This window comes from Aedes albopictus, chromosome 1 (assembly GCF_035046485.1).
Source record: "Aedes albopictus strain Foshan chromosome 1, AalbF5, whole genome shotgun sequence".
Taxonomy (NCBI): Eukaryota; Metazoa; Arthropoda; class Insecta; order Diptera; family Culicidae; genus Aedes; species Aedes albopictus.
The window spans coordinates 195,530,270-195,544,864 of record NC_085136.1 but is presented as its reverse complement, the minus strand read 5'-3'; the positions used below and the strand labels follow the sequence as shown (position 1 = coordinate 195,544,864).

General features: G+C 39.7%; 2 protein-coding genes across 3 annotated transcripts in view; one reads left to right on the top strand and one right to left on the bottom strand.

Moving 5' to 3' along the window:
- LOC109397248 (uncharacterized) overlaps positions 1-14,595 on the bottom strand; it is a 377,190-nt gene that overhangs the window by 23,520 nt on the left and 339,075 nt on the right. Inside the window, exon 6 of the mRNA XM_019669568.3 lies at positions 4,021-4,222. Coding sequence (XP_019525113.3) covers positions 4,021-4,222 — 202 coding nt within the window. The remainder of the gene's footprint in view (positions 1-4,020; positions 4,223-14,595) is intronic.
- The window catches only part of LOC109397249 (autophagy-related protein 16-1), a 332,447-nt gene that overhangs the window by 45,267 nt on the left and 272,585 nt on the right, over positions 1-14,595 (top strand). The window lies entirely within an intron of this gene.

Here is a 14,595-nt window from a genome sequence, read left to right as displayed (position 1 = left end):
GGTGGAACCCCGACAAGAATTCGCAACGAGTAATTCTTCTGCCAATCACCATCATCATCAACTACCCAGCAACAACCCCATTTCCCCGTGAACGGAGGTGCATATTGAGATGAAACAAAGTATGGCTCAGCTCCTAGGGAAGCAATATCGAAAAGTGTGTGTTTGCGGGTTACTATCTTTCGATGGAAACACGATAGGAACGTGCACGTTTATTGGGCGATTGCAGGGTAATCTGTGCTTAATTCTAGAAGAAATTGACTCCGCCTGAAGTTTGCTTGCGTTCGGAGAAAGGTGTCTCGGCTGTTGAACCTAACGATCGCTATCTCCGGGTTCTAGTCAAATCATCATTATAAATGGCCGACAAAGTACCCTTGGCGCTATAACGCTTCAGCCAAGATTATGCCATCAATTTCTCTGACCACTGCTGCCTTTGGTACACGCCGTGGCAGCACAAGAAGAGGCACCATTAAGATTTTCAACGGATCAATGTGACTGCATCTAAGAGAGAACTTCCTGTGCGTTTAGTTTTGATCGCCGTAATGAGCAATTACTAGGAACGCTCCAGTTTGAACAGCTCGACTCATCACCTTAGGCCGAGTTGGGATCATGACCTCTGAGTGGAGGGGCGCAACAATTACTGACACGGTTTATGGGCCATTAAAAGTCGGAGATGCAAGGCATGTGGCTTTGATCTGTGCCTTTGGGTTATTTTTATTCTTGTGTTTGTTTTTCCAGTTTTAATATGAACGTTGCTACTGTACGACTGTAGAAATCAATTAAGATAATTTGTTTGTATTAATGGCTTATTGCTGTAGGTATTGATGATTATTCATGTTGTCTTGTTGCTATTATCACATTATGGTTAATAGTTATATAATAACTAGCTGTCCCCGGCAAACTTTGTCTTGCCTACTGCGATTTTTGACGTTTCAAGTTCCTAGCTAAGCCCAAGTCCCCGTTCAAAATGGATGAAAACCCGATTATCAAAAACTCAATTTTCCCATGTTTTTTCGCCTCATAAACCTTCCTTGGGTGAAAACTAATAGAACAAAACTTAGACGACCCAAATCGGACCATCCGTTCGCAAGTTATGCGCGGTCCCACGTATGCCACTGCATTTTTATATATAGATAGATAGATTTAAAGTTTCTAATTGAACTTACTAATTACACAAGTTTACAAAATAAAATGAAAGTCGTGAACTTCTGTCAGCGACCAAAATTTTTGAAGCACAATTTAGTGCTGATTTCGAAACCGCGCTTCAAAAAATTTTAAGTAGAACAGTTTTTGAGTTTTAGCTCAATATCGAGTTTTACAATTTTTTAAAATATGGAATTCACTAAAATTCAAATATCTTGCGTTTTGTTCAACCAATTTCAAATCTTTTTCCATAAATTAAAAGCTGAATACAATACCATTTGATCATCTGAATGCCGGTTTTGCGTCAGATTGATGAAATTCAAGATACAGGTCGGACTCGATTATCCGGAGTCGGATTCTGGCGCTTTCCGAAATACAGTAAAACCTCCATGAGTCGATATTGAAGGGACCATCGACTCAAGGAAATATCGAGTAGTGGAACAAAAATCCTTTGGGAAGCTTTTTTTGGGGACCATCATAGTAACCCAGAAATTATTTTTCAGTATGGAAAAAATTACCTCCATGAGTCGATATCGAGTCAAGGAACATCGACTCATGGAGGTTCGACTGTAATATCTCGCAAACGGAATACTGTAAGAAGCTGAAATTTTGACTAATCACAAATCAAAGTTGGATTGACAACATGTCAAAATTTCAGCTTTATAGAGCATTCCGTTCCTCAGATATATATTTGAGAAGCCACCGAATCTGACTCCGGATAATCGAGTCCGACCTGTATTGGCGAGTTTTTGGGACGATCTCCTTAAATTTTAGCAAAATTTTCAAAAATATATGAAGAAATGTATTTTTTCCAATAAGAAGAAAACAATCTAAAAATTCTTTCTCAACGTTTATTTGGCATATCATATGTAGGCGAGTTACAGTAAAAAATTCAGCTCAATCGGAGCATTAATTACGGAGAATGAGATTTGTGAAGTGAGCGACTTTGCTTAAAAATAGAACAAAAATCGATTTCAAATCATCAGCCTTGTATGGAAAGTCGAAAAAAAATCCGCTCTACTGTAATTTTTTTCCTTCACGTTTTCGAACTCAGGGCATGATTCTACACCATAAATGATCATCAGCTTACCGAGTTCAAAAATGCTGTAAACTAGTGTTATTTATGTAGCTGTTTTTCTCCTTTCTCGTACACCAAAGTGTACTGAAAGGCTATATTCTCATAAAAAAATAATTGCAGTGTTATTTTATTGAGCAAAATTAAAAAGAAAACATTCAAATTTGCTATTTGATTCACAAGAACCGTTGAGCTGAATCGAAGATTTTCTAATTTTCAGCTTTTTATGTAGTAAAATCTAAATATCTATACTGAGACACCCTCCACTGCCACCTCGAAGACTATTGTCCTTTCAATATTTCAGAAATTTGTACAGAGCCTAGACTTTAGCCAGACATAAATTTATACGCATCGTACTGGGAATACGTATAAATATTTAAAATACACAGAATGTTGATCAATTGACAAATTGGGTCGTGGGATTCGAACCCAAGACTCCGAATTTGTTAGAACGGCAACTTAATCAATTAAACCACAGAAAAAGCTGAAACTCTGTGGAATAGAAAGCCAAACTGAAGGATCATCTAAATGATTCTAAAAAAGTAACACAACTTGCTCAGAAGCACGCCTGCTGAATGCTCTCACACACCAATGGTCCATTGACAATGGACGTGGAGCATCAGGGAAAGTACCATCTGTCGAAGCTGCCAGTCATTCTACCCCATTTTCACGGATTCTAACCTGTCGACAAATTGAAATCGGCCGTTAGAAACCACTTTGCACAACCAAAGAGGTGCCGATTTCACACTATCGTGGGCTGTACACACCTAAAACAGCTTCTGAATGTGGGTGATTAGAATCGATTTCAATTATGTGTCGATTCGGGTAGTTGGCTAATGGTTGATGGCATGACTTGCGAAAATTGCGTCTCAGTTTGCTTGGTATCATGCTTGCTACACAATGTCGATCATGGGCACGTGCAAATTCAAATTCTCCGGTAGGTCCATGGAAATCTGTTTGATCATTCGGACACAGCCGTCAAAGAATCAATTTTCAAACCAATTAAACTCAAGCCACATCAAAGCGTTCTGCATCGTTTCACCACCACCGCGACTTGCGGTCTGCTAGAAGAAGGCGGCAATCGCCCTGGGAAAGAAGGAATCGTCGGAATATTGATTATTGACGTTATTTGCTCACTCATCGGATTTAATATGCATGCAGGCTTCAAGGGCGACGAAGCGTGGAGTACTGCAACAAAGCAACACAGACGACATCATATTGCTTTGGGCCCAATTGCATAATTGAATGCAGTCATTGTTGCACAGTGGTCGAAAGTTATCGGAGTTCAAGAAACTATTAGTTTCTTTTTTACATTTGAAATTTCATGAAAGTCATCATATGTTCAGTAGTCTTCGACATTCTAAAATACTGAAGACATAGAGCTAGACAAATGGCTACTGATCAAGAACCTGGTGTGATGGTTGAAGCGCAATTTCTTCGAGTCGAGGGCTTGGGATCAAATGAGTCAAAATGTGAATCCTTTCTTCGGAATGGAAGTAAAACCGTGGCTCCCGAGATGAACTAGTTTAGAGCTAAAAATCTCTTTAATACAGATAAAATTGAAAATACTTGACTTCTTAACCCCTTCGAACTCCCCCATTCGGAACACTGTGTGTCACCCGGCGGAAGCACCGATGCGAACGGATGGGAAAATAACGATAATAGTAATAATGATATCTAGCCACAGTCAGTCGGTGCCATCAATTGGTTGAGAGGTGACTCGGGGCTGCGTCGGTCGGTGATGGCGGGCGCCGCCAGGGCGTCAAATGCGCAATAGCAGTCGCAATAGTGTCATTCATACTTACCGGCATGTGAATTCGTTTTCACCCAAACACATCTCCAGACAGTCGCGGCGCGAGACGACCTGAGCGGTACGCTTGACGTGGCCATTGAGCTTGTAACCTTGCACCCTGTCGATGCACCAGGCGCGCTCGCACGGACGCAGCTTCAGGCAGGACTTCTGGGCGTAGATGGTGAAGACCGGGAACTGAGACTTGGTCAGTGCACCTGGAAGAGATTGGAAGCAGATGGTGATTGTGAGATTGTTGTTTGTTGCACAGTTTCTAAAATAATGAAATATTGTTTTTCACTTTCTTCATTTGTGGCCATTTTTAATTTAAATGCGCTAAAAGTTCAATTCCAAATTGGGAGTCTCTCTTCTATCCGTACTGCTGTAATTATCATGGGAAACACATATAATTCGATGGTGTGTCTTTCTCCGTCTCTCTAATTATAACGATTAGCAACGGGAAATAATTTAGCGATTATGAGGATGAATGTTTCTTTTGAGACAATAACAAATGTGTTTCCAAAGTCATTCCAGAGGGTCTTCCTGCTACAGAGAGAAATGGCGAACCAAATTATAGCTAACGTTTCCGAGTGCCGATCACCACTTGATGCGTTGTTTACGGTGCGTTAATGGGCTCATCTTCGATTTATGTGATGACAAACTTGCATACAGGTGGTGTTTCCATCGAATTATTTTCCGCGTTTTGCTTTCCCTGCAATTTGAATTGGGCACTTTCCAGACGTGCTGGGGGTGTTTATAGAGAAGTTATAAATTTATTAGTTTATTTGCAGTAAAAAAGCCTTCTGAAGCAGTTAATCGCTACATCGGGTAAAAGTTCTCAGAAAACAAAAACACTTTAGTACTTTCAATACATTACAAAAAAATCTTTTTAAAATACTACTGGAATGTGCAAAAATATATTTTATGCTAAATTAATTTTGAACATACGCAATGACTGAAGTTCACACGTAATGACACATTTTGTGTTGAAAAAAAATGGACACATTGAGTGAAAAAAAATTGCGAAAAAAAATCACGTAGTTCTGGTGGGGTTTGAACCCACGTCTCCCTAGGTTCGCTAGACAGGGCGTGACAATTTATCCATTTTGTATCTAAAATTGGGCTTATGAACTTCAGTCATTACGTATGTCTAACATACCGTTTCGGTTGGTTATCCGGAAAACATTGGTTTTGAATTCTGAATTTGTAAGAATTTTACTTGTCAAATTTAGGATTTAGGAATAAATTATTGAATTTTTTTTCTGACACTCGCTATATCAAAACGAAGGTGTCAACGTCCACTTACGTTAAAATTGTTACAGCATCAGATTTTTGTCATACACACTAGCCTGCGGTGGCACTATTCGTTCATTGCATTGCTACTGTTTTAGTTATTTTTACTGATTATTCATTGGTTCCATGAAAATAAACGCAAAATTCTATGAGGACTATGTAGGGGAATACAAAAGAATCACCACAAAGAGAGCTATATGAGCTACATTCAGGAAAAAAACAACACAAAATAGGGTAAGAGACTCATCTTAAGCAAAGTGCTCATATCTTCCTATCGAAAACAATAGGAATCAAAATTTCATACTTTACTTAATTTGTTTTTTCTTTTAATTTTTGTATTTTAGGTAAGGAATGTGCATGCATAATAACAATAAGAATGGAAACAATCGGTGCCCAAATAATCTATTTTTGAAATTGGATGCAAATAAGGGCACAGTATGAAGAAGGGTATTCTTACCCTAACTCATAGGTTCCCAAACTTTTAGGGAGGCGACCCCCCTAGCTACTGGGTTAACTTTACGCGACCCACCAGGGAAAAATGTAAACTTAAGTACCAATCAAGGTCGTGTGCCAAGATTTCTTCTTATTACCTCGTCAGGCATTTTGTTCTGGATTAGGATTTAACTCGCCAAATCCCGTTTCTATTGAATAATGCGTACTGTGACCGTAATAGTACTTTCCGTAGCTCAAAAAACGAAAGAATAATGATAAAATTCAAAATAAGTGAAATGGTAAACATTTGAGGTCGTTATTGATGCGAAAGAATTCGACATTGTATGTACTCAGAATACAAAAATTTTCATATCTGAAGTATACGGAAACAAAAATTCAAACATAAGGTCAAAAAATTTAAAAAAAAAATCAAAAAATGAGTAAATATGTATTCTAGGCAGAGTTGCACTCTGTCACTGTCAATGGCAAGCAAATATCTGATTTTGATAGGCCAGCTGCGATCCAAGTCAGCGTGCGCTCTGTTGAGTCACCGTCACTTTCCTTGTTCCATCAGAACTGGACTGACTGTGATGGTGTGTGGATATAACTGATAGGCCATCTTTAACCCTCTAATACCCAAATTTTTGATTTTGATCTAAATATCATTTTTCGTCATCTAAAATCGATTTAAGCATGTTTTGGAAGATGATTCTTTTCAATTCTCGATTTCGTGAATTTCAGTTTTTGATTTTTCTAATTTTTATTTTTGAACATCCCCACACTTTTAAATTTTTCCTGGAAGTCAATTTGGCGAACGGATTTTTTGAGATGAAAACATTTTGAGATTTTATGATTATTGTTGAAATATTATTATTTTACATTTTTTTCACGGTGAATTTTATTTTCCGTGTAATTTTAAGGAAAATAATTTTAGAGTGTATTCGATTCCCTTAAACTATTAAACAAGGATAGAATGATTTGGGAAAAATTTAAAATATGTTAATTGTAGCGATTCAATACAAAATAAATAATGACTTCTAAAAGGTTACCAAAACATCAATTTTTCAATGATTTTTAAAAAATGTAAATACGCTTTAAAATACACCAAAAACTATTTTGAGATATACAGAACAGTCTTAAATATCAGCCAAAAACATAAAAAAATGATTTTCCACGAAACAAAAATTACAAAAATGCTCAAACTATACCCCGTCTAAAGGCGGGATTGGGTATTAGAGGGTTAAAATTTGTTTAAAATTCCAAATGAAGACTTACCAAGATGATATTTTAATATGTGGTAAATAAATAAATAACAAGTTTTGTACGTTGCCTGAGCAGGAGAAAATAGCTGAAGAATACAAAACTCAGGTATGGAGAACCGAATACCTACAACCAAAGGACCAAAGGTATTAAGCAGCCCTGCATAAGAGGTAAAATACCTCAAGCGATTTTTCTTTGAAGAAGTAAATTTTCCCCATAGTAAATCGTATGAAAAACTAAGAATGGCGGGCGCTAAAATATAGTTTCTTCGATCGGTCTGAAATTTTGCACAGTTGATATGGGACCAAAATGGAACTCAAAAAGTATACAGGAGTTGGAGTTTTTTTGATTTTTTATATTTTCCCATATAAACCGTGTACCAGACTAGTGAGCATCCATGAAAAAAATAAAAGAATCAATCGGTGCCGTAATCGCTTGTTTTCGAATAGGATGAATATGGGAGCGTGAGATTACTGATGGCACACATACCCTATAGCTCAACATTGTGACGTGCTGGAGCAAATGTGAATCTGGATTCGGATCCAGCGGCCCAAATCTATCGGAGACACATAAGTTTGCTTTTGAGACAGAGCAATTGTTGTTTTCATTGTGCTGTGTAACGAGAGACCACAAGGGCTGAACAGTTATATTTTTTTCTCATAGGTAAAATGCTTCATAAGGAATGTGAGAGTGCTGCCCAGTTATCTCGTGTATGCTCATAGATATTTGGCACCGAACTTGCTTTTTAGAAGTGCAATTCAACCTCTTAGCTTAGAACTTGGCCTCGACAAGTGTCAAAATAAAATTCTCTGTCAAAAAAAAAAATCCATTATGAGAAGATCCTGGGTCCTGGATCTTATCGATAAACCGGTATTTACTATCTGAACTCAAAAATGTAGTGTGCTCAAAGTAGTGAAAAAGGCAATATATGTACCTACATCACTCAAACTGGTAACGCAATTTGTACTGCTGTTAAGCCTTGATACCGTGGATCTGGTACAACATTGTGTACTACTGTGAAGCAATACCTTTTCCCACTTCGACCTGCAAAGAACACTAATGGGTTTGAATTACTTCGATTGTTCCCACCGTGGTTGCGCAAAAGCGGAATCTCCCTAGTCACTCAAACTTTTAGCGAAAACCCCTGCTTTGGGAGAAGTTGTTTTAATGTACTGAGCCCAGCCAGCTTGGCTTCCGTAGCAGCGGTGAGTAGCTGCAGCAGCAACAATTATTCATCTCCAGAGGAGGAAGATCTTTGTGGATGCTACAAGGTTGGTTGGTTGGTAAAGATACTTGTGTAGGCTGGTAATGGTAGATTATTATTGATTCTTGATGGTGCTGCTTGCCTTCTCCTGGTAGTGACGTACATGGCCCACATAGAGAGAAAGAATGCATTGAAAACTAAAAAGGTAAAGAGAGTGTTCCATTAGCCCCTGCGAAATCGGCGAGCAATTGAATTGACCGCCGCGCAACAGGAACCTTTAATCAGTCATTTCATTATCTTTTAATTTGCATTATAGAACGGCTGGGTGGGTGAAACAATATCTCAGAGTTGACTTTTACGCCGGTTTTTCACATACGTGGGTGTGAAAAATAACGGATGAAAGTACGTATCTTTTTGATCTACTTCGGTTCAAAATTGTTCAAAAAGTGTGACAACACCGATTTATTTTCTCTGTGAACTTATTTTTGGCACTTCTCGACTCTCCAACGTCAGGAAGAATCTCTATCTCGTGACCCTGCTCATCGGAACGGAAATCGATTTTAATGAAGTTATTTTTCATTCCAATAAGTCTTAATAAATCTCAATCGATAGCTACGAATCGACACCCCCGGCGGTGGTGCGATGTACCTTCTCTGCATATAATGAAGGTGTTTCGTACGTACCAACAACGCCGTGGACCGAAGTGCGCCGTGTTGATTAGCGATCGCCATCTCGCCAGAAGTAATTGAGATATCGCCAGGAAACTCCCACACAATATTTCTCCCCGTTCCAGGGTTCCAATGTTGTGGTTGATGCTAGGGCAGAACGTGAAAGTCATAACCAATCGGGCGAAGTATCAATCGGCGGGAATGGCCATTTGCTGTTATTGCTGTTTGATTTAGTGCAACCAACCGACAACAACAACAACAGAGGGAGGAAAATCTATGCGGTTCCACAGATCTGGGCGGTTGTGGCCATGTCGTGATGATGATTATTTGCAGCCCTGGAGGGGTCCACGATTCACCCCAGACTCTCCGGTGGTAATGTAAATACTGCCAATGCACTTCTTCCGAGGTTCGATGGCGAGTGCCAGGAAATTAATAATTCATGGTGTACAATGTTAACAACAGGTAGATCTTATTGGCAGACTGTAAATGGGGATTGAAAGTAATTCCCACCTTGTCATAAATCAGTTAGTGAACTTTGTGCGGTAGAATAATTTGAAACTAGAGCATTTCACCTCCAGCCTGACTCTGATTCGCGTGGTCGGGGAAAAACAAATATTACAGGAAAGAATCTCGCGCGTGGAACGTGCAGCTGTGAATCACGAATGGTGCACCAAATTGCGAATCTTCTCATCATTCATCGTTTGCTAAATGGAGGAGGTGGTGGATGTAGTGCCCCATTCGCGGTCAATTGAAAACTGATGGGAATTCGCTATATATGCACAATCACGACCAGTTTGCCCAGGTTGAGGGGCGGACGGCATAGTGAGTGTGAAAGAAGTTACTCCAATTTTTATTTATGTACATCTACTTTTGTATCACGAGTTTGAAAAGTTAACGACAAAGAATCTTCCGTGAGCTCCTATTGCGGCGCGGTCGAGATACATGACAGTAAAATGGGAATAACATTTCAATTCAGCTTTGTAGCAGCTCCCTGCTCTAAGTTCGTTCCTGTTTAGTGGGCTCGTTGTGACGTTGGATGTCGCACGAGGGTGAATGCTCTCCGCGAAGAAGTTGCATCCGTTGGGATTTCGCTCGGGAACACCGCCGCTAGGGAGTTGAGGAAGGAGCCCGCCGCTCCCGGAGGAGGTGGAACAGCATTCTGAATGGCCCTGTTTGCTCTTGTGTGACTCTCACGACGACGAAGACGAAATGACGGCGAGACCAAACCGACATTCCGCCGTCTGCGCACATCTCGTCCAAAAGCGGAGAACTAGTTAAAATTCCGGCCGCGCGCGCTGGAGAGACTCAGAGATAATGATAAAATCGTGTTTTCCCAAGATCTTCAAGCGCTACTATTTTCCTAGCTATAGCAAGGCTTCCTGACCGTTTGACATCGGCAGTGCAAGTCGGTAGGAGTTTTTCGCTTTTGGTGTATTTTGAGTTCAGCAATGAAGCGGGACAATGGACCAAGCTGAATGTGGTGTTGATTGAAGGATTAATTACAAAATATTAATTATTTTTTAACATCCATTGACGGTTGACTTCCTACCAACGTGTGAGGTACATCTAAGTTTTGGAAAGCAGTGGTAGGCAATAGTCGGTCGCTGCAATCACATTGATATGTGCAATGACAGATAGTGGGAACTAGGCTTCTACAAAGCCACAGCCAATTGAGCAGTATTCTATCCAATACGGCAATGGGCGAGACTCGTTATTGCCGCTTGGATGATTGCTTGCCTACAAATGGACATGAAAAGGGAGATGCGCTGTTCCGGATTTTCCCCGGACGTGCAGCGAAGGGAACAGAGTGGCAACTCAGAGAGCAGCCGGTCTGATGATTCACCAGCGCAGTGCAGTGGTGGTATTTCTGCTCATTAATCTCCCGATGATGGTGATATTTGTCCACTTTCTCGCACGGTAGAATTTCGTAATGATGCCATTTTCTTCGCTAAAATGTTGGCAATGCAGACATTAGAAGTGGGGTTTATAGAAGCTCGGCTGCAGTTGCGATTTATTTATCTGTGCTGCGAATAGCTGGAGTGGAGTTAGATAGTGAATGAAGATGATTACATTCCGTCGTTCAACTAAGTAAGATGACCTCTCAAAGGCTTTAGACTACAATACGTCTAGAGCCAGTCGATAACATAGTCAGTATAAAGAATAAATCACGAAGTTATTCGTTTTAGCATACATACTTTATTTTCTTACATGAACTTGTTTTAGTAAAAAAGAGTCGACTCGTTTGATCATCATGAATTCATCAATTCATTTCCGAAATTTGATGAAAAATATCTTTTGTCGATGCCAGTTTTCGAGAAAGTACACTCGAATGTAAAGGATGTCGACTAAACCGGCTTAGCATGACGTAGTAAATATCAGAATGCAAAGATTTGCGTTCCTTCCACTTATGAATCGAGGTGCGACCACACAGTATACGAATGAAAAGAAAACGATCAATTGGAAAAGATTGCGATGTTCTGCGACTATTCATCATTGAATTACGCAGTCAAGCCAACTCTTTTCGACAACTTGTTTAGTGTTGTCGCTTTAGTGACAGCTACTTTAGTGAAGTGCTGTTTTGGAAAGAATAATGGTTTCCTCACTCGCGAATTGATTATTTGAGTCGATTTGCGAGTGAGTAATCGATGTCTATGGTGCATTACTACATTAATGATTCATATGAAAATGTAAAAGAAGACTGGAAATTACGAAGAAATATCAACAATTTCAAAAATGACGGGTGCTATTTCGATGGATACCAACAAACTCTGGAAAAAACCTATGTTCCCAGGAACTCTTTGAAAGATTATGATTTCCTTCACCGATTTCTTGAGGGGTTTGCTTGTAAATCTATTGAGAATTCATGCCGAAATTCCATCCAGGGTTCTTCCTTGAATTTCGTCCGGGATTTGTTCTTGGATTTCCACCACAATTTCATCTTCAAATTCTCACACAGTTTCTTACAGAATCCTTCCCGCGATTTCTCCCGAGGTTCTTCCTCGGATTTTTCTAGGGACGTTTCCTGGATCTTTTTTTCAGATTTTTTCCAAGATTTTCTCTTAGAGTTACTTCTAGCATTTTCCGGTGTTCATTCCGGGATTTCTAAGAGTTGTTTCCAGATTTTCTACCAGATTTCGTTCTAGGATTTCTGCAGGAGTATTTTAACGGGCTCTCTGCAGCAGTACCGCTCGGGTTTTCTTCCAGAGATTTTCCCGGTATGGCTCTTTCGGGGGATCCCTTCCGGAGATCATGACAAAATTCTTAAATTCCTTTAGGGATTTTTCTTAGTGGATTTTGCGGTATAGTTTTTTAACGGGGTCTCTGCAGCAGTACCTCTCGGGTTTTCTTCCAGAGATTTTCCCGGTATGGCTCCCACAGTTTTTCGGGGGATCCCTTCCGGAGATCATGACAAAATTCTTAAATTCCTTTAGGGATTTTTCTCAGTGGATTTTGCGGTATAGCTTTTCAAAGGATGCTAGTCCGTTTTCTAGTGTAGTGCTTCCTTCAAAGAACGAATAGCTCACTAGTAGCATTAAACGTGTCTGTGTATTTTAAAGTTTTTTTACAGGGTTTTTGCGATTTCAGCAGAAGTTCTTCCAGTGATTTCTCTCAAAGAATTCTCACAGAATTTCTCCCATTCTTTATCTGGGAATTTCTCTCAGAGGTTTTCATAGTTCCTCCTGAAATTTTCCTTGTTTTCCCACCTGAAAATACTTCCAAAAGTTTTCCAAGATGTCCTAGATGTTTTACGAAGTTGCTATCTGTATTTCTCCATTAGTTATTCTCAAAAGTTTTTGCAAGATTCTATTAAATTTCTTACTGCTATTTCTGCTGGAATTTCTCACAAGTAATTTCGTAGCCAATCCATAGAACAGTTGGCAATCGCTCTTCGTGCGCGACAGACGAGCTTCCATACAGCTCCCGTCTATCAATTTGTCTGTTCACAGTTAAAATAAAAGTGTAAATTTAAGTGTATTTCGATGCACATATTTGGAGCATCAAAATAAACTCAAAATTCCATCGCGTTTTAAATTTACACGAGTGGATATGCGAGACAAATCGTGTAAATTTAAACGCCATTGAATTTTACATGAAGCACAGCACGCGGCTCTCGTGGTATGTTCCTTTTTCCGTTCGTTCCCACCGATCCCGCTTCCCCGGCTGGTAGAAGATAACATGGTTTAATAAACATTGGTAAATCATGTCAATATTGGGTTGAAATCTATGTTTTATTACACTTGTTTCCGTATTTAATGTAATACATGAATATTCAATTCGCTGAAGTAGCTGAGGTTCCAGTAATGGTTGAATCTCGTCGTCCGTTTCGATGGTGAGCTCCGTGGGCTGATTGCAACGAGCAATAACCAGCAGTTTTGTTGTGATATGCGCACATCTGAAAATATGCAATTTTCGGATGAAAAATCACTTTCACTCAGCAACAAATGCATTGCCTGTACTTACCTCTTACTTCAGATGGATTTCGAGCAAACGTACTCGCGCTTTCCTCAGAACAATGGTCAAAACAGGTCAAAATAAAAAAAAACCTCGGCAGCGAAGCAATTTCGTGTCGGCCATACTGCTTTTCAAAACGTATCTGGTTAGGAAGTTGTCAGTGTGATTTTACACGTCGATGGGAATTTAAAGTTTTAATGACAGAAAAATCAATGTATTTCAATGCGCTTTTGAGAGATACGTTGAAAACACACGATGATGTAATATCGTATGTATAAATGTGTAAAAATATATCGATTTTAATGCTCTTATTATGTGCATTGATTTTAACTTAATATTCCATCATATTGCTTTTTCAAGTCATGTAAATTTACTTTTTTCATACTTTACACGCAGTTTAAATTTAAATATTTTTTGCTGTGTTGTTCCTGTAGCGTTAGAATTTTGCAACCGTCGCAAGATGTCTACGTACAGGAAAAATACACTCGTCATTGACTTCAGTGTCCTGCCAAAGCGACCCGTTATGGATCAAGTTCAGGAATTCCTCAAAGACGACCTAAAAATCGACATGGCCAACGTCAAAAACATTCAAATACACAATCTAAAAAATTGCCTGTATATTGAAATGAATGACGCCGGCGTAGCACCACGACTGCAAAAACAACATCATCTCAAGCACTACTTCATCCACCAAGGAACAAGTTACTACATCCCAGTGTATGTTGACGGCAATGATGCAAATGATCACCTCACTAGTGCTCATCACAACTCATCAACTGTATATTTATCGCGTGCGATTGAACTGTGCACTGATCAGCGATGACCAGCAGCAAAGAGGTGGCAAAACGAACATGATGTAAATCACAAACGATTTTGCACACATCTGACTGGGCCGTCACACGCTCGCCCGAACAGCCGAACCATACCGAATAGGTTGGTCTGCGAAACTACGGCATGAACGCTCGACACGCACACAGAAGCAACATTCGCATGTACCGATACCATACTAATAAAGCTTCCAGCCAACGATGCTTCGCGATAAGCTGTCGAAAAGCATCGAAAGCGATGAAAAGAGATGCTTGGCTAGAACGCAACGGCTCAACGGCGAAAAGGAAAAGTCAACTATGCTGATTAGTGTTGAGTCCGTTCGTGTGCTACTCGTATGGGAGGTTGATTGAATAAAGCGAGGATGGGTGAAAACGTATTCGTTGTCGAAAGCAAATCGCATCATTTCGCGAATGTTTTCATCAAATAGCAAGCTTGGTTGACGGCCCCACTACAA